Source organism: Geotrypetes seraphini, chromosome 3 (genome assembly GCF_902459505.1).
Source record: "Geotrypetes seraphini chromosome 3, aGeoSer1.1, whole genome shotgun sequence".
In the NCBI taxonomy this organism is placed as follows: Eukaryota; Metazoa; Chordata; class Amphibia; order Gymnophiona; family Dermophiidae; genus Geotrypetes; species Geotrypetes seraphini.
The window spans coordinates 167,221,692-167,242,690 of record NC_047086.1 but is presented as its reverse complement, the minus strand read 5'-3'; the positions used below and the strand labels follow the sequence as shown (position 1 = coordinate 167,242,690).

General features: G+C 43.3%; 1 protein-coding gene across 1 annotated transcript in view; it reads left to right on the top strand.

The window, feature by feature from the left end:
- Positions 1-20,999, top strand: part of SYNE1 (spectrin repeat containing nuclear envelope protein 1) — a 994,076-nt gene that overhangs the window by 339,052 nt on the left and 634,025 nt on the right. The window contains exons 31-34 of the mRNA XM_033936910.1: positions 3,592-3,742; positions 9,074-9,301; positions 15,293-15,391; positions 16,766-16,953. Of these exons, the coding sequence (XP_033792801.1) occupies positions 3,592-3,742; positions 9,074-9,301; positions 15,293-15,391; positions 16,766-16,953 (666 nt within the window). The remainder of the gene's footprint in view (positions 1-3,591; positions 3,743-9,073; positions 9,302-15,292; positions 15,392-16,765; positions 16,954-20,999) is intronic.

Below are 20,999 nucleotides of genomic sequence, written 5' to 3'. Positions count from 1 at the left end.
TTCAAGCCTCTTCCCCTTTTCTTGGAAGACCATTTATCTGGTCATATGTCTGGGATTATATTCCACATTATGAGCAGTGGAGACACCATTTTATCAATATTCTGATCTTTAAAAACTCTGCAGTGACTCCAGGCTGCGATTCCATCTACCAGCCAGTTGCTCATCTCTGTTTGTGTCTTAAATAATTGATGCTCTTCCTCAGTCTGTTTTTTAAGTGATTGCTCAGCAGTGAAATTAAACACCATTTTGTCTTCTTTCTGGCTTAAAATGTTGCAATCCATTCAAGTATGTTGATAGGTCTGAAATGCCATTCATAAATCAAATGTTTTTATGGATGATAGCAAGAAGAAATCAACATTTTGACATTTAAGAATATTTTTCAAACATCCCACGCAAAACATAAAGAGTAGGCAGTGTTTGGGTATGTAACTAATGAATGATACAGGGACAAATTTTTCCCCATCTCCGTGGGAACTCATTTTCCCCTCACGTCCCCACGAGTTCTTTTCCTGCCCCTGCCCCATCCCTGCAAGCTCTGTCCTCATCCGCACAAGCTTCAAACACTTTAAAATCATAAGTGTTTGAGGCTTTTATGGTTAAGCATAAACCAGAAAGACCTATGTGTTGGTGGTGAGACTTGTGATGCTAATCATTATAGTACCTCGAGGACCGGCATTGCCCACCCCTGCTCTAAGCCCTTTCTTTTACAATACTGGCCTTTCTGGATATTGAGATTTTCCTTGCATTTTCTGTTTAAGGAAATTGGGGTCCACACATATTTGTAGGCTTCAGAAGGGGATACACACGGGTAGGAAATTACTCTGCATTGTTTATTTATTTATAGTTATTTATTAACCACCTCTTTGAAGAGACTCACCCAAGACTATACGATATGTATGTTATACACCAAAATGCTACCATGTCTTCCGGCAGCCAGGAGGAAAGTGTGGAGCAGCTAAAGATTAATCAGGTCTAGCTACATCGGACCCACAAATTAGAGCGATGAAATGGAGGATTTCTATCAGACAGCACAGTATGAAATCCAAAGGTTAACTGTCAGTAAAAACTATCTTGTAAACACTTTTGCCTTGTTCTTTGACCTTCCTGAAATAAGATGACTTCTTTCTAGCCTTCAGTTTGGAAGCTAAATAAATGTCATAAATTCCTTGGAAATTTGGTGGATAATAACCGATGGAGATGATCCTGAAAAATAATGTTACTCAGAATGTAATTATTTTTAACTACTTCTGGTTTGCTACATACAGTACATAGTAACATAGTAACATAGTAAATGACGGCAGATAAAGACCTGAATGGTCCATCCAGTCTGCCCTTACCTGATTCAATTTAAATTTTTAATTTTTTTCTACTTAGCTATTTCTGGGCAAGAATCCAAAGCTTTAGCCTGTACTGTGCTTGGGTTCCAACTGCTGAAATCTCTGTTAAGAAATACTCCAGCCCATCTACACCCTCCCAACCATTGAAGCCCTCCCCAGCCCATCCTCCACTAAACGGCCATATACATGTACCACCTGAGGATTTATGACATGCAAGCTAGATACAAAGTGGAGAGAATCTGCACTATTTGTTCTAAACCAGGGGGGTCAAAGTCCCTCCTCGAGGGTCACAATCCAGTCGGGTTTTCAGGATTTCCCCCACTGAATATGCATGAGATCTATTAGCATACAATGAAAGCGGTGCATGCAAATAGATCTCATGCATATTCATTGGGGAAATCCTGAAAACCCGACTGGATTGCGGCCCTCGAGGAGAGACTTTGACATCCCTGTTCTAAATGAAAGATTTGGATTTCCAAGCCATGGTATGAGCACTCAGGGGCTGATTCTAGAAAAGGCGCCACAAGTTAGGCAGCAGTAGGGGCCCCACCACCGCCTAACTTAATTGGTTTAATTGGCTTTAATCAGCGCAGTAATTGAATGCATTGTTTAAAACCAATTAAAACCTCATTTTTAAAAAAATGTAGGTGTCCACAGGTGCACCTACAAAAAGGGCATTGAAATCAAGTCTACAGAAGCACCTGCAGTGCCTAAGGTCAAAGCAGGCGTGATTTCGGACAGAAATGACCTGAGGCGTCATTATATGCCTTTGAATATGTGATTCACATCAAACATAAGCGCTGTTAATGTAGTCCTTCAAAAATCTTGCCTACATTACTGGTGCCTATGTTTAACGGTAGGCATGATTCTGGTAATGGCACCTACACATGATTGATACATGGATAGCGCTGTTTTTGTAGGTGCCGAGAGATATAGGTGCCGTTTTCAGAATCCGGCCTTCAGTGTATGACTGATGCCTTTTGCTGACATCCAATCTTATAAAACACAGACACACAAACCTATACTATTTACTTTACTTCAAGAGTGCATGCTAATTGTGCATAAGAACAGCCTTACAGGGTCAGACCAATGGTCCATCAAGCCCAGTAGCCCATTCTCACAGTGGCCAATCCAGGTCACTAGATTGGTGTAGCAATATCCTATGCTACCATTACAGGGCAAGCAGTGGCTTCCCCCATGTCTTTCTCAATAACAGACTATGGACTTTTCCTCCAGAAACTTATCCAAACCTTTCTTAAAACCAGCTACACTATCCGCTCATACCACATCCTCTGGCAACACGTTCCAGAGCTTAACTATTCTCTGAGTGAAAAAAAATTTCCTCCTATTGATTTTAAAAGTATTTCCGTGTAATTTCATCGAATATCCCCACTAAGTGATGAAGTTATCGATAAAAGCTACCATTAAAATATTATTTTACCAAGACCTATTTTCTAATTATGGGTTCATAGCAAAATAGCATGTCTTAGTGTTGATAACTAACTCCCCCCCCCTCCCTAGTGTGGCTGTCATACAATAACTATGACAGACTCTCCCTAAAGCAGGGATAGGGAACTCCGGTCCTCGAGAGCCTTATTCCAGTCGGGTTTTCAGGATTTCCCCAATGAATATGCATGAGATCTATTTGCATGCACTGCTTTCAATGCATATTCATTGGGGAAATCCTGAAAACCCGACTGGAATATGGCTCTTAAGGACCGGAGTTCTTACCCCTGCCCTAAAGGCTCTGAATGTTGGTCTCTCAGCCCTGACCATACCAAAGAGTAGAAAACCTGGACCTGGAACAGAACCAAAGTCTTTCCATATGGCAGCTTACAGCATTGCCACTGAGCTACCAGGTCAGCCCATGACAAAAGTATTTAGTTCCAAATGGAGAATCACATAGAGAATTTAATCAAACTACCATGTGTGATCAGCAGATACCCAGTTTGAAAACATTCCTGCATTCTACCACTTTGGACCAAAACGGAAGACCTCTCGTAGTAGTACAGTAGCATCAGAAGTAGATGAAGCTGTAGGTAATGCAGAGCATGGTGATGATAATGTCAGCAAGACTTATAGCTCTTGGAGATGTCTCATCAAAAAGCAATAATAGTTATCTATTGTTATATAAGTTACATATTGCTTAACTGAGGTTACAAAAATGTTTCTTCAGGGAGTTCTAGAACTTAGTAAGTGATTTTTCACTCTGTTGAATTATATCTTTTATTTGGTTAATTTTTATTAATTTCAGTATTAAAACTATGGAAATGGTGAAACACAGATGGGAACAGTTTGGCAATAATTTTGAGGCCTTCTCCATCTGGATAACTGAAAAGGAAAAGGAACTGGATACAGTGGAGTCCTCCTCGTCTCCCTTGGACATGCAAATCAATCAGATTAAGGTGACTAGCTTTCTGTATCTTCTTTATGTTCATGAAATCCAAGATGTGTATATACTAAGAACAGCAATGGAGAGTTAAACTTTACTATGAATATGATGCAAAAGAAAGCAGAATATCAGCCAGGACCTGCATAAGCTCTAGCAGAGAGCACATTTCGAATTAGTGCTGGATATTCAGTGTCAACGTCCAGGCATGGCTCAGCATTGACTATCTGGGACTAATTCTGCCCATGGCAATCAGTGTTTAAAAAATCACTCACACTGTGGACTAAATATTGACCGATATGAGTTCAGAAGCCTCAGGTTAATTGGGGAAGAAACTTTGACCAGTGAAAGCTGCCTCTGGTACACTTATTGACTGACCTGGCTACTCTTTACCTAATCCTTCTCCCACTAAATACTGAAAGGCTGAGTGCACCTCCCACACCAGCTGCATCTAGGTTGAAATCAGCAGACTGCCTGAGTGAGCGCAATACCCCACTGCGTATCTGAAGATACAGCTAGCTTACTTATAGACACAAAGTACTTAGTCTGACCTCCACATCTTTTTCCTATAGTGTACCCTGCCCAATAAGGCAGGAAACTAGGACTTCCCACCACAGTTATCTGCATTGAAGACACTGGGCCCAATATTCAGTGCTATTTAGCTGGCTGATATTCAGTGGGATATAACTGGTCACCTGTCAATCCGCTGAGCCAGATATTTAAAAGGAGATGGGCTATGTCACATAACATAACCAGGCATTGCCAATATTCAGCTCACCATCTAACTTTGGCAGCCAGAAAGGGTGATCTATCTTTGTTCATTAAGACAGCTGGCTATGTCTCGACTGGCCAATGATAGACCAGAAATTCAATGCAGGTCACCGGGTGTGGTGCCGGCACTGAATTTCTGATATTGCCGCAGACTGTGGGAGATCGCCAATGATATCTCACAGTCTGAATATCAGCTGAAAGGCACCCTACCACATCAATGTAATTTCTGCCAGCCAAATGTCAACATCCCCTAAACCAGGGGTAGGGAACTCCGGTCCTCAAAAGCCGTATTCCAGTCGGGTTTTCAGGATTTTCCCAATGAATATACATGAGATCTATTTGCATGCACTGCTTTCAATGCATATTCATTGGGGAAATCCTGAAAACCCGACTGGAATACGGCTTTCGAGGACTGGAGTTCGCTACCCCTGCCCTAAACCCTCATGTATATGATTTATTCATAGCCAAACTCTTAGGGAACTGTTCATCATAGTTGAACCAAGCCCAACTGCCATGCATTCAATGAGCTCTCAGGATCATATCTGAGTATCTCAATAAACCTGGATATAATTGTGGCTTTGCATGAAATGCCAAAATCCAATTATGAATTGATTTTGCTACCCTAGGCTTTTCTGCTTCCATTCCCCTCCACCTTTGCCTTTTTCCCTTTCTTCTTTCCACTCAAGCCCTGATAACATAAAATATCAACATACCCATTTTTTTAAATCTTCCCTCTTAATTTCTGAGACACTTAACTATCCAAAGGCATGATCACATGAAAATGTTTGTTCACCTCTGCAGTAGTGATCATCACACAGTATGGTTTGATATAAGACCTAAGAGAATTACAGGCACACAAAACTCAAAGTCCTGGATTTCAAACATGCTAAATTTAGTAACGTGGAGGAGCACCTGAAGAAAGAATGGCAGAATGGGAGGAAATATGTGAAGTGGAAAGACTGGCTCAAGATGAAAAGAGCTATAAAAATAACTATACTTAAATCAAAAACTTTGGGAACAGTAGATCCACTAAAAATATATTGTAGTATACACCATATAGTGGATCTAGACCAAATAATACATTTAAACATGCAATTTATATATATATATATATATTTTTTTTTTTAAATCAGGCAATCAAACAGAGGAAAAAAGTCCTCATTGGGTGGCACAGACTGAAATGTTTAAATAGTTCTGCAACTAACCACCTCAATGTAATCACTGGTCAAAAACCTCCATAAAAATTGAAATAATTAAAGAAACGACACTTATCTTAAATAAAATCCCAATGAAGCACACCTGTTCCAACAATGGCTTCTTCAGGAGAATAAAAGGTTACCCCCCCCCACACACACACACACACTCTTTTTACTAAACTGCGATAGCGGTTCTTAGCGCAGGGAGCCACACTGAATGTTCCGCGCTGCTCCCGACATTCATAGGAACTCTATGAGCAGCACAGCTCCCTGCGCTAATAAACGCTATCATGGTTTAATTAAAGGGGGGGGGAGATATAGAAACATGATGGCAGATAAAGGCCAAATGGCCCATTTAGTCTGCTCATTCACAGTAGCCATTTTCTCTTTCTCTCTCCGAGAGATCCCATGTGCCTATCCCAGGCCCTTTTGAATTCTGAAGAAGGACCAGAGTCAGCTAGCTCAGGTATATAGTGTTCAGGTTACCAAATTTCCTCTTTTAAAAAAAAGGACACCTGACCCCTGCCCTGTTCCATCCCCAGCCCTACCGCACTATGTCCCCAGCCTCGCCCCCCACATGAACCTCATGTCTCCTTCCCTGAGCTGTGTCTGTAGGGTCTCTGTGCATGTGTGGATGTCAGCACGATAACGTCATGCGCATGTGTGTGATGTCATCACGCCAACACCCGCGCATGTGCAAAGGCCCTCCAAACGCGGTCCCAATCTCAGAGCCTAACAAAACCTGGACAAGCTGTCAGGTTTTAGAAATCCCTTTGGGCACTTGGACAGACCTTTAAAAAGAGGACATGTCTGGGTTTTTTCAGACGTCTGGTATCCCTGTATATAGTAATAGAGTAAATATCATACTGTTCATGAGCAACTTAAAATCGGAAAGTCTACAAAGCCATGAGGCTAAATGAGGTATATCTCAGGAAAATGAGGACGCTCAGAGAGGTAGGTTCCAGTGGGTCCTCTTAAATATTTAGAGATTGATATTCAAAGTGATTTCAAGCGGGCAGGAGAGGCTCCTGCCCTCTTAAGTCAAGCTGTGTGGACTAGCCACTGATATTCAGTGGCACTTAACTAGAAAGTGCTACTGAATATTGGCTTTGACCAGCTAGTTTGTAAGTAGGCCAAAGAGAGACATGCCAGAATCAGGCTCGGGGAAGAGCTGGCAGTGCAAACAACCAAATAAATAGGATGACATACATATTAATGCAGGTGCCCCTATGGAGGGTGGCCTAAGGTATCTAGCCAACTGGAATCTTAGGCCACTCCCAGTGCATTCCAGAATGTACTAGGAGATGATCCTAAGATTTCGGTTGGCTAGATACCTTAGGCCACCCTCCATAGGGGCACCTGCATTAATGGCCCAGGCGCCATTCTAGTGAAGGTGGACCTGCCGGCCGGATGCAGAAAGTACCTGGCCAGCCATCTAAAAAAGGTTGAGGGTCTATGTGAGGGTGGGGGGGAGGCCAGGTATGGTTGGGCTTGGGGGGTCCTGGGAGGGGTGGGGGTGTCTGGCAGGAGAGATTGGGCATCTCTTTTGCCAGTGATCATTGCAGGCACCTTCCGGGGTATCCAGCAGGAGAGATTGGGCATCGCTCCTGCTGCAGTTTTCTTGGGGGGTAGGGGTGGGAACGGGTTCCCCAATTTTCTAACCGCACTTGTGACAGACGTCGGTTAGAGAATTGTGCTATTAGGCGAAGGATTGACTCCTCCTATGCCTAAAAGGTCTTGGTTTGAGCTTTTGGGACTTGGGTAAATTTTTGGTCAGAATGTTTTAAAGATAGAAATAGTAGCGGTCTGGGCAATTAAATGCCTGAATGTACAGGTAGACCATACTCAAAAGAAACCACATTTTGGATGTTTTTTTCAAGATAGGACATTTCCCTGTCGCCAACTTTGGGTGCCTAGAGTTGTAGGCCAAAAAGGGACTTAGACCTTTCTGTTATTATGCCCCTCTACGTGTTTTATAATACATTGAATAGTAATCACATACTCTTAAGTATTTTCCGTATCTGTCCTGGTAGGCTTGCAATCTAACTGTGGTACCTGGAACAATGGAGGGTTAGGTGACTTGCCCAGAGTCACTAAGAGCAGACTGGAACTGAACTCACAACCTTAGGGTGCTGAGTCAGCAGCTCTAACCACTAGGACACGCCTCTACTAGTCAGTGTTTTGTAAACTGCTTTGATATCTGTGGAGGAAAGGTAGTACAGTGTATCAAATATAAATAACTGTTCTGTAAGTTTAGCATGAATGTAAGAGAAATGCCCATGTCCTGCCTGTGCTTGCTTATATATATGCCCCCCTTGCACTTATGCATAACCTTATGAAATTGCCCCTAGGGTACTTACACACACAAGTGTGAATTAATCCTGCACTTGCATGCACGTATAAAACTGCCCTCAGGCAGCTCCATGTGAGTGGAGGAATAACCTAGTGTCTAGAGAACTGGGATGACAACCAGGGAATTATGAATAATCCAGTGCTTTATTTTTGTCTGCCTGTTGATCAGATGGAGCTTTATATAAACAACATATGCAGTAACGTAGTTTTGTTTGCAAGATCAACCTAATTTGGCTAGTTAGGTTGGATAATTTGGGATATTCCTGTGAATAAAACCATGTTGTAGGCTGCACATCAATCACAAATATTGTACATTAGTCCCGAAAAGAAGCAGAATGTATTATACAACAATACAGAATCTAATGCTTTTTTTTTTTTTCAGATTACTGCATTGTATTTCAATCCATGGTTCAACCTGGGAAGATATGATTAAAAAAAGGAGCAGAGATGACCAAATACAGTTGAAATGTTCAATTTATAAATATAACTAATATTTATTAAAAGTCCTGATAGTACAACCAATTTTTTTTTTTAAGTGGACCCGAAATGGGCCATGTTTCGATGTAACCACCTGTATTAGGAGTCCATGCTGAGTCGTGGCTAGATGATATGACTTCTGTTAACTGGATGTGGGCACATTTTAGCTCATATGTATTCACACTTTGAATTATGATATTGCAACTGAATCAAAATTTTAATAAAACTTGAAACTTGAAATCCATTCTAATCAGATGTGCTGAAATAGGGCCCGTGTTGGGCCAAGTTGTTTTAATTAGTTGTACTATCAGGAATTTTAATAAATATTGATTGTACAGTATTTATGTATTATATTTAAACTGGGTATATGGACTGTATATAGTCCTCTGCTCCTTTTTTTAAATCTCTTCTATCATGCAGTTTGTTCCTCTTTTTTGATTCAACCCTGGAAAGAGTCTGCAGTGAAGGATGCACAAGGGCAGCACAAGGGCAGAGGTCATACAGTAATTCTTATTAAACAGATTGGTTTGCTTTGGTTTGTATAATTCTAGGCTATTGCTCTGGAAATGGACAGTAGGGGCAGTGGCATTGCAAGCCTTGAGGAGGAATCGCAGTCGTTTTCTCAGTTTCTCACCTCTGGTGAATCGGCCCGTATTAAAGCCAAGGTAACACAGATCGGTGGGTACTGGGAGGAACTCAAGGAGCACGCTCACCGCCTCCAAGGAACCATCATGGGCAATGCATTACAACAGCAGAAGTTTGAGGAGAGCCTCAGACAGGTGAGATTTTTGCTGACTTCTTGGGATCCCAGAAGGGTTTAGACATGGGCAGATAAATGGGTGAATTTTGCATTCGGAAAAGTGAGGTCTATCCACAGACTGAACATGCACAAGTGTGGTATTAATTTCTGCTTTCCATGTATTTTTATGATTTAAAAACAGTGGTTCCCAAAGCTGCCCAGGCTTTAAACCACATCTTTTGGAAATTTATGAGATGGGTTACAAAGATTGAAGTCCAGTAACGTTAGAGGTGATTTTCTTTGCTCTGAATGCTGCAATTGTACAGTGATGTTAGAGGTGATCCTGTGTGTTTTCCTATAAACTTCATGCTGAAATGGTGTAGGGTTTTGAAGGCACAAGGTTGCTTCCAAATGCACATATTTGTAGGGTTACCAGATTTTCCCAAAGGAAAATCTGGACCCATGGCCACGCCCCCAGGCCCACCCCAGCCCCACCCCCTTATCCTGTTTGTGCATTGGGTTGCGCATGTGCACGTGACATCACCGCTCGTTTGTGGATGCTGTCCCGACATCGGAAGCTTTTCAAAACCTGGACAAATTACCAGGTTTTGAAAAGCCGTCCGTAGAAATCCAGACGTCTGGTAACCCTACATATTTGGCTTCATAGATAAGGAACAATACTGGGCCTGCATGCTAGCTATATAGTAATAATAATAATAATAATAACAACCTTATTTTTGTATACCACAATACCACAAGCAGTTCAGAGCAGTTTACAGAGGAAGAGACTGTACACAGACAGCGATGTTACAGAAAATACTTTCAATTACATTAGTAAGCTGAGAGAGGTTAGGTATATCCAGAAGAATATCAGAGATACAATAAGTATTTCAGAGATACAAGGCAGGAAGGAGTCAGAGAAATTTATCAAAGAGATAGGTTTTAATTGATTTCCTGAAGGATTGGTAGGAAGGTATATTTGAAATGATAGTGGTTAGGCATTTATTCCATTTGCATGTTTGGAATGACAGTGTTCTATCAAGGAATCTCTTGTAGATACAGCCCTTCAGGGAGGGGAAGAAAAACAGATTGGCAAGTGAAACATAGAAACATAGAAATAGACGGCAGATAAGGGCCACGGCCCATCTAGTCTGCCCACCCTAATGACCCTCCCCTACCTTTGCCTAGTGAATAGAGCCCACGTGTCGATCCCATTTGGCCTTAAAATCAGGCACGCTGCTGGCCTCAATCACCTGCAGTGGAAGACTATTCCAGCGATCAACCACCCTTTCAGTGAAAAAGAATTTCCTGGTGTCACCTCGTAGTTTCCCGCCTCTGATTTTCCACGGATGCCCTCTTGTTGCCGTGGGTCCCTTGAAAAAGAAGATATCTTCTTCCGCTACGATGCGGCCCGTGAGATACTTGAACGTCTCGATCATGTCCCCCCTCTCTCTGCGCTCCTCAAGCGAGTATAGCCGCAGTTTGTCTAACCTCTCTTCGTACGGGAGATCTTTGAGTCCCGAGACCATCCGGGTGGCCAGTCTCTGAACTGACTCCAATCTCAGCACATCTTTGCGATAATGTGGTCTCCAGAATTGCACACAGTATTCCAGGTGGGGCCTCACCATGGATCTATACAATGGCATAATGACTTCCGGCTTACGGCTGACGAAACCCCTGCGAATGCAACCTAGGATCTGTCTTGCCTTGGATGAGGCCTGCTCTACCTGGCTGGCAGCCTTCATGTCCTCACTGACGATCACCCCCAAGTCCCGTTCTGCAACCGTTCTTGTTAGGATCTCACCATTAAGAGTATAAGTCTTGTATGGATTGTGGTTGCCTAGGTGCATGACTTTGCATTTTTTGGCATTGAAGCTGAGTTGCCAGGTCCTAGACCAGCGCTCCAGTAGGAGTAGGTCGTGCATCATGTTGTCGGGCATTGAATCTTCGTCCGTTGTGCATTTTCCCACTACATTACTTAGTTTGGCGTCATCGGCGAATAATGCTATTTTACCTCGAAGCCCTTCTGCCAAGTCTCTTATAAAGATGTTGAATAGGGTCGGTCCCAAGACCGAACCCTGTGGCACTCCACTGATCACCTCCGTCATTTCTGAGGGGGTGCCGTTCACCACTACCCTTTGAAGCCTACCACCAAGCCAGTTCCTAACCCATTTCGTCAATGTGTCACCTAATCCTATAGAACTCATCTTGTTCAGCAACCTGCGGTGTGGTACGCTATCGAATGCTTTGCTAAAGTCCAGGTACACGATGTCCAGGGACTCCCCAACATCCAGCTTCCCCGTCACCCAGTCAAAGAAGCTGATCAGGTTGGATTGACATGATCTTCCCTTAGTAAATCCATGTTGACGGGGGTCCTGTAGATTTTCCTCATCCAGGATCTTATCCAATTGTCGTTTGATCAGAGTTTCCATAAGTTTGCTCACTATAGATGTTAGACTCACTGGTCTGTAGTTTGCTGTCTCCATCTTTGAGCCTTTCTTGTGGAGTGGAATGACGTTAGCTGTCCTCCAGTCCAACGGGACGCTTCCCGTACTAAGGGAGAGGTTGAAGAGTGCCGACAGTGGCTCTGCCAAGACATCACTCAACTCCCTAAGCACCCTGGGGTGTAGGTTGTCAGGCCCCATTGCCTTGTTAACCTTGAGTTTTGACAGCTCATCGTAGACACTGCTGGGCGTGAATTCGAAGTTACTAAATGGGTCAACTGAGTCTGCCCTTGTCTGTAGTTGAGGGCCAAGCCCCGGCGCTTCACGGGTGAAGACTGAGCTGAAGTATTCATTTAATAGCTGGGCTTTTTCGGAATCCTTTTCCACATAGTCTCCGTTTGGTTTCCTTAGATGTACAATCCCGCCAGAGTTTTTACTTCTATCACTGATATACCTGAAGAAGGATTTATCTCTCTTCTGGATGTTCTTTGCCAGAGACTCCTCCATGTGAAATTTAGCCTCCCTGACTGCTGTTTTGACTGCTTTTGACTTGGTCAGGTAGTCTGCCCTAGAGTCTTGTTTCCCCGATTGTTTGTAAGAGATGAAAGCTTTTTTCTTTTCCTTGATGAGGTCCGAGATCTCCGCAGTGAACCATTGCGGCTTGTTGTTTCTTCGCCGCTTACTTACTAATTTAACATAGCGGTTTGTCGCTTCTTGTATGGTGGCTTTCAAAGTCGACCACATTTCTTCCACGCTATCGGTTTTTGCTTGGCTTTGTAGCGCCTGGTGAACAAAGGAACCCATGTCTTGGAAGTTTGTGTCCTTGAATTTGAGGACCTTGGTCAGCGTGTTAGATTTAGTGAAACCTTTCCTAAGATTGAACCATACCATGTTGTGGTCACTGGAGGCCAATGTGTCGCCCACCGAGACCTCTGTGACACTTTCTCCGTTGGTAAGTAATAGGTCCAGTATTGCCTGATCCCTTGTTGGGTCTAACACCAGTTGCTTCAGACCAGCTCCTTTCATAGAGTTTAATAGCCTCCTGTTGCTGCCAGAATCGGAGGTTAGTGTATCCCAATCCACATCAGGCATGTTGAAGTCACCTAACAATACTGTGTCCCCACGCAAGGTGATATTTTCTATATCCCCGATTATTTCCATATCCAGGTCAACCTGTTGTCTTGGGGGTCTGTAAATTACGCCAAGATACAAGCATTTGTCCTTCCCTCTGGCCAAATTAACCCAAAGGGATTCTCCAGTGTATTGGACATCTGAGATTCTTGTGACCTTAATGTCATCTTTAGTATATAATGCTACACCTCCTCCCAATCTGCCTTCTCTGTCCTGGCGAAGCAAGTTGTAACCCGGTATGACCATGTCCCACCCATGGGAGTCTGTGAGCCAGGTCTCAGATATCGCCACCACATCCAGGTCGGCATTCCTTATTTCTGTTTCCAACTCCAGGATCTTGTTTCCCAAACTGTGTGCGTTGACGTACATAGCCCTCCATGTTGTATTTTTGTTACATATCAGTGGGGATATACCTGCTTGAGCTACTTGAACACCGTTATATATGTTATATATGTTCCCCCTAGACCCAGCAATCTTTGCATTGTATATGTTCCCCCTGGTCCCAGAACTACAATGTGTATTCCCCACAGACCCAGATCTACAATGTGTATTCCCCAAAGACTCAGAATTACAATGTGTACTCCCCCTAGACCTGGAATTACAATGTGGCCCATACTTATGATTTGAACCTATCCCCGACTCGAAGGTGTGTGTACTCGCCCCTGACCCAGACTTTCGGTGACTTCTTACCACATCCTCAAAACAGTATTTACAGTTTAGTTCGTTAGGTATGCTGTTTGTGTCTGTACCCTCCCCCGACTTACCTAGTTTAAAGCCCTGTGAAGTAGGCGGGCTAGACGGTGTCCAAGGACATTCTTCCCTCTTCTGGTCAGGTGTAGGCCGTCGTGTCCATGTAGTCCGTGCAAAGCTTCCCCATGGTGCAGGAACCCGAAGTTCATCTCCTTGCACCATCCTCGCAGCCAGTCGTTTGCCCTCTGTATTCGATCATCTCTGGCTCTGCCCTTGCCCCTCACAGGGAGAATCGAGGAGAAGACCACCTGCGCATTCATCCTCCTCAGCTTCTCCCCCAGGGCTCTGAAGTCCTCAGGTATGCTGTTCGTGGTGCTCCTGGCGGTGTCGTTAGTTCCGACGTGGATTAGAATCATGGGGAAGTGATCACGGGGCTTGATGAGTCTGTCAAGGCAAGCGGTTACATCCCGGATCCTGGCCCCTGGCAAACAGCAGACCTCTCTTGATTGTAGGTCTGATCTGCAAATTGGTCCCTCGGTGCCCCTCAGCAGCGAATCCCCGATAACCACCACTCTGCGCTTCTTGGGGGTGGGCCGTTCTGTTGATTCCGGAGCTGGAACCGTCTGCTGAACAACTTCTTGCACCTCGTTCTCCGGACCTTCCTGTAGCAGCTGATACCTGTTCCTCAGGGCAATTTGTGGTGTCGATGTAGAGCTGCCCTGTATGTGAGAAAAAGAGATAGAGTTAGGTCCTCTGCGTTTTCCTGTGGAAGAAGTCACTAGCTGCCAGGAGTCAGCATCTCCAGCCACTTCCTGCATTCCGGTGGTTGGTCTCAAGTTTGCAGGTTTGGATGCTTTGGGTGTTCCCAGGGTGGTTTTGTCAGGTTCCTGTTCGGTGATCTGGGACAGCTCCTGGATGACTCCATCGATGAAGGTCTCGTCGTCACGGATGCTCCTTAAGCGCTGAACCTCCTCTCTCAGGCTCCTCAGCTCCAGCAAAAGGCTTTCGTTCGACTGGTCCATTACTTCTGTTTGTGTTGAGACTGTAGACATCTTTGAGGGGATGGCCTCAGTCTGTACAGAGACCTCTGTCCTCCTTCCTAGTTCCCCTTCCATCTGTACTCGGACCATAGCCACCCCCTGGGTGCTCTCAGTGACTGAACTACCCGTCTTGATTGAAGACTTGCTGCTTCTAGTCCTACCTGCCATTTACAAAGGTGCTTGGAAATACAAAATGGTGTGACAGGTAGATTGGGGATGAACCTGTTAAGGTTTTGAAGCAGAGGCAGGCAAACTTGAAGATGACCCTTGCCTCCATTGTCAACCAGTGAAGTTTTCTGTAGAACGGGCTTACATGGTCTGACTTTTTGAGACCATAAATGAGGCGGACAGCAGTATTCTAGATGATTCTCAGACGTTTGCTGGTTTTCTTAAAGGATCCCAGGTATATGATATTGCAGTAATCCTTTATGGCAGTAGCTCCCAAATCTGTCCTGCAGGCTCCCCAGCCACTCAGATTTTCAGGATATCCACAATGAATATTCATGAGAAAGATTTGCATGTCCTGTTCTCCACTGCATGCAAAGCTCTTATGAATATTCAGTGTGGATATCCTGAAAACCTAGTTGGCTGGGAAGCCAAGCCCCAAGGACAGGTTTAGGAACTACTGCTTTATGAGATTGTTGGAAGCTTTGCTGTCAAGTTTTTAAAGCATGTTGTTTCACCAAAAAGGATTGAATTCTATTTTTTATCATTTTGGTCATCTAGATTCATCGGTCGGTGTCTGAAATGGAAGCTAGCCTGTCTAATCCTGCTACAGAATGTTCCTCAACAACAGAGGCTTACAAAATTCTCCAAGAACATATGGTAACGAGGGGCTTAATCAGTGCTTTTCTAAACAGTTGTTGGCGCTCAGATGCAGGGTCGAACTTCAAGGAGGAAAGGGATGAATCAGAGTTACCATCCAGGGCCCTGCATTTTGGGCATTTCATGCCCTATGATATTCCTGTGCCCTTCAGCCTGCTGCATAACTCAGTCATAACTTAATTCTCCCCTCGCCTGTCTTCTCTCCTGCTAGCAGGAAGCATTAAAGTGTGGTACTCTTAGCTGCTAGTGCCTGCTCTGTTATTGCATGAAAAAAAAAATTGAGGGTGGAGGAGGGTGAAAGAAGAGAGAAAGCCCCAGTGGGGTGGGGAGAGAAAAGAACTAATGGTGGAAGAGAAGAAGGAAGCAAAAAAAGAAGGAAAGAACCAGTGACGCAACTCAATAGCTCGCAGCATTCTTTTGACCTAGGCCATACGCACGCTTTCATTACGGGTTGAGAGCATTCCTTTTTTGTATTTTCACAAGTATGCTGGCACCATCTTCTGGATTTTATCTAAACACCCTTGAAGAAGGCTTTTTCAAGGCAAAAACATGGGCCGTGTTGGGCTCCAGTACAAAGAGCATTGAAATTGACTGTCTGTAAAGCTTGTCTTATGTTTTAGCTATTTATATGTACATGTTTTTATCATTCATATGTTTTTAATAAATTGATTGTCCTTGCAGCTGATGTATGGTGTCTCTTCCCCACTCTTTTTGCTTTCTTTTTTGTTGTAGAATAAAGAGTATCAAGTTTAGCATCTTCACTTAACATTTGGTTTTATTGTCTTAACATACATAGAGTAGATCTAGTTCAGCATATGTTTAATTGGAGAGGAGTGATTGGAGAGATGTTTAGTTTGAAGGAGGTGGGATCAAGTTTCAAGTTTATTAGGATTTTATATACCACCTAAGCAGTGGGCTCACAATCTATCTAATGCACCTGGGGTATGGAGGATTAAGTGACTTGCCCAGGGTCACAAGGAGCAGTGTGGGATTTGAACCCACAGCCCCATGGTGCTGAGGCTATAGCTTCAGCCACTGCGCCACACACTCCTCCTCCTGAGGGATGTGATGATTCGTTAGTCCATCACAATGATGAGGACTAAAACGGTGCTGAGGTTTAGGTATTATTCGTGGGTATTTTACTGTAAGGATACTAAGTGAAGGGATTTATGGGAAGAGATACATTTTTATTGCTTTCCTAAAGCTCAGAAGCCCTTAGAGGGATCTGCTATGAAGAAACAGTTGATTCCAGTAGCTTGGTCGGAAATGGGAGTAGTGCTTTTCTAGACTGATGTAGATGGGCCAACTAGTTCTTCTCTGTCAGTATCTATTACTACTATAAGTCACATTCCCATTTCTCATATTTTGGAACAGGATGCCTGCCATACTGTGGAGTTGATGAAGAACAATATTACTTCCCTCTTGGCCAGTGCCCGCAAGGTCACAAACAAAGATCAAGCTACTGAGGAGGCTGTGGCATTGCAGAAGAGATATGAGATGATGCTAGAACAGGCTAAGGGAAGGCAGAGCCTATTGGAGAACCTGCTAGCACAGCGGCAAAGGTGAGAAAGCTTTTCTGTTTGTAGTGCCAGTAGAACAGCAAATGTAGGGGTTCTTTTATTAAGGTGCACTGATGGATTTAATGCGCACTAAGACCCCAATTCTCTAAATGTCGCCATAAGTTATACAGTGGTAGATACCCTACGACCACCTAACTTAAATCATTTTAATTGGTGTTAATTTGTGCAATGAGTAACCACCTAATTTAAAACCAATTAAAACATCATTTTTAAAAAATGAAGGTGCCCATATGCGCCTCCAAAAAAAAGGACACCATAATTGCATCTTCAGAGACACCTAATGGCGCCTAATGGTAATTAAGGACAAAGTAGGCATGGTTTATGATGGAAATGACCTTAGGCACCTCTGTAGACGCGATTCTCATCAAACGTGGGGGTCAGAAATGCAGCCCTTCAAAACCCTGGCCTACATTACTGGCGCCTATGTTTAAAGGTAGGCATGATTCTGCAAACAGAGCCATAGTATGATTGACACACAATCAGCAGAGTTTTCTAAGGCGGCCGCCAACGTAGGTGCCATTTACAGGATCCGGCCCTAAATGCTAAGAAGCCCCTAGGAAGAAAATGGGCTTCTTACAATTTAGTGCATGAGAAATCTTGTAGTGTATTATTATAATTAATTTATAAATAATCAAATGTGAAACTAAAACTTGATACCCCTTTTTGCATTGCAGAAAAACTTTGGATTGCCACATTATAGCATATGAGCAAATTGCCAGAGAAGTAAAGGGTTGAAATGTGGGGGGTGACCAGCGACTGGCAATTGTTTTATCTTGTAGCTGATTCTATTGACTTCAGTGGAGCAGTGCTGAATTGCTACAAAAAGCCACGCTCTTCCTGTATAGATACTGTACATACTATAAAACATTAACTCAAAACAATTCTATAGAGTGCCTTGCAAATGTATATTTTTTCCTATTCTGCTTTATAAAATATAGCATTCAAGATTCATGAAAGAGGTTTGTTTTATTTATTTATTTATTCCATTTTCTATACTGTTCTCCCAGAACAGTTTACATTAATTTATTCAGGTACTCAATCATTTTTCCCTGTCTTTCCTAGTGGGCTCACAATCTATTGTACATGGAGCAATGGGAGGGGGGGGGGTTTAAGTGGCTTGCCTAGAGTTAAACCCACAACACTGGGCAGCTAAAGCCGAGCCAGCATGGCTTCTGCAAGGGCAGGTCATGCCTCACAAACTTGTTATACTTCTTTGAGGGGGTAAACAGCCAGGTGGATAAAGGGGAATCTATAGACATCATTTACCTTGACTTCCAAAAAGCCTTCGACAAGGTACCACACGAAAGACTGCTAAGGAAGCTATGGAACCATGGGGTGCAAGGGGAGGTACACCGATTGATCAAAAACTGGCTGGCGGACAGGAAACAGAGGGTTGGAATAAAGGGCCATTACTCAGACTGGCAATGGGTCACGAGCGGAGTTCCGCAGGGGTCGGTGCTGGGACCGCTCCTGTTCAATATATTTATTAACGACCTGGAGGCAGGAACAAAATGTGAAGTTATTAAATTTGTGGATGACACCAAACTATACAGCAGGGTTGAAAACACGGAGGACTGCAAAAATCTCCAAAAAGATCTGACAGCGCTGGAAGAGTGGGCCAAAAAGTGGCAAATGAGCTTCAACATAGAGAAATGCAAGGTCATGCATGTAGGGAAAAAGAACCCGATGTTCACTTACAAAATGGGGGGATCACCGCTAGGGGTGAGTAACCTTGAAAGAGACCTGGGAGTGATGGTAGACACATCATTGAAGGCGTCGGCGCAGTGCGCCACAGCCTCAAGGAAGGCAAACAAAATATTGGGCATCATTAAGAAGGGTATCATGACCAGGACGAAGGAAGTCATCCTGCCACTGTATCGTGCAATGGTGCGCCCGCACCTGGAGTACTGTGTCCAGTACTGGTCGCCGTACCTCAAGAAGGACATGGCGGTACTTGAGAGAGTCCAGAGAAGAGCAACTAAGCTAATAAAGGGTATGGAGGATCTCTCATATACTGACAGACTGGAAAAGCTGGGGCTTTTCTCCCTGGAAAAGCAGAGACTTAGAGGAGACATGATAGAAACCTTCAAGATCATGAAGGGCATAGAAAGAGTAGACAGGGACAGATTTTTCAAATTAATGGGAACCACAAGTACAAGGGGGCACTCAGAGAAATTGAAAGGGGGAAGGTTTAGAACAAACACCAGGAAGTTCTTTTTTCACCCAGAGGGTGGTGGATACATGGAACGCGCTACCGGAGGATGTGATAAGCAGGAGCACGCTACAGGGCTTCAAAGAAGGTTTGGATAGGTACCTGGAAGAGGGGTACAGATAGGAGTAGAGGTAGGTTATAGGGATAGGATTAGAGAATTAGAGGCAGTTACAAAATCAGTCAGGGACACTGTTCAGGCAATTAGGCCTGATGGGCCGCCGCGGGAGTGGATCGCTGGGCAAGATGGACCTCTGGTCTGCCTCAGTGGAGGCAACTTCTTATGTTCTTATGTTCTTAACCTCAGGGTGATGAGTCTTTAGCTTTTAACAACTGCACCACACTATTCTTTACTGATTTACACTGCATACTTTTCACTTTCAATGTAAATGAACAATTACAGAAATATTCAAAAAGTAGTAAAGAATAACAAAAAGTATTGCTGGTGTAAATTTTCACAACCTTTACCATGGCAAGCCCAGATTTTCTGTAAAAATTGCTTCAATAGATTAACTAGAGCCCATCTGTGTCCAGTCACAATAACTGAGCTGGTTGAATTACTCTTGGATGAAGAATCAAACAGTTTCTGTTTCATGAAATGAAATTGAAGCAAAGGTCTAAACATGCTAAGCATGGAGCTGTGGAAAATAAATGGGATAAGGTTATTCAGAACAACCTATTGGGGGAAGGGTATAAGAAAATTTCAGTGTGTTTGAATTAGAGAATGACAAGCTGACAAAATTCATCACCATTCCCATCCCCGCGGATAACAGTGGGAAGCCATCTCCATGAAATTCTTTAAGGAGAGAGGGAAGATTCCGAGTATGAATGGGCACAGCCACTGACCCTCAAGCCTTGCATTAAACAATGCTGGCGGAGAAGGACTGAGATTGATTAAGACAGTACAGAATGACGGGATTTTTTTCCCGCAGTTATCCGTGGGGTCGGGAATGGTGATGAATCTTGTCACCATGTCATTCTCTAGTTTGAATATCAATGGGGGTACTGTCTGATCCATCATTGTAAAGTGGAAAGAGTTTGGCACCACCATCTCAGGCAGACCATTCATCCAAAGTCACTAACAACGCATTAAAAAAAACTGTGGAGGATTGACTTGAGAGGATTAAGATTAGTTTAAAAGGACTGCAGAAGTTCCTGACTGAGCCTGCATTTACTATTCAGCAGTTACAAGATTGCATGACACTGCTGAAGAAAAGACATATATCTCACATTGTCTTTGCAAAGAAACACTTAGGAGACTGCATACATATGCGAGAAGGCTTTTGGGCTGATGAGTCCAAAGTGGAACCTTTTGATTTCACTGCTAAGCAATGTATAACAAAACAGCAAAAAAGAAGACTCCAAATTATTCAAAATACAGCTGTTAAACTTATCCATAATGCCAAAAAATATGACCATGTCACGCCCTTAATGATTGGTTTCCATTGGCTTCCAATTAGCCACCGCATCACCTTCAAGGTATTATTTTTAGTATATAAAACGTTAATTTTTAATGAACCCTAATTTGTAACTAGAATGCTCATCCCTCATAATATCCCTCGGTCTCTTCGGTCGACTTCTCAAAACCTCTTAACCGTCCCTTCCCTGAAAATTGTAGGCACTAGAAGACACAATATGTTTTCGGTAATGGCTCCTCAACTGTGGAACTCATTACCTCAATATATTAGAGAAGAAAAGGATCTTACTTCCTTTAAAAAATCTTTAAAAACCTATCTTTTTTAAAGACGCATTCAACATTTAAATTTTAGACATACGACCATATGCTTTAGGTTTTTAACTTTTTACCCTCCCTTCCGTC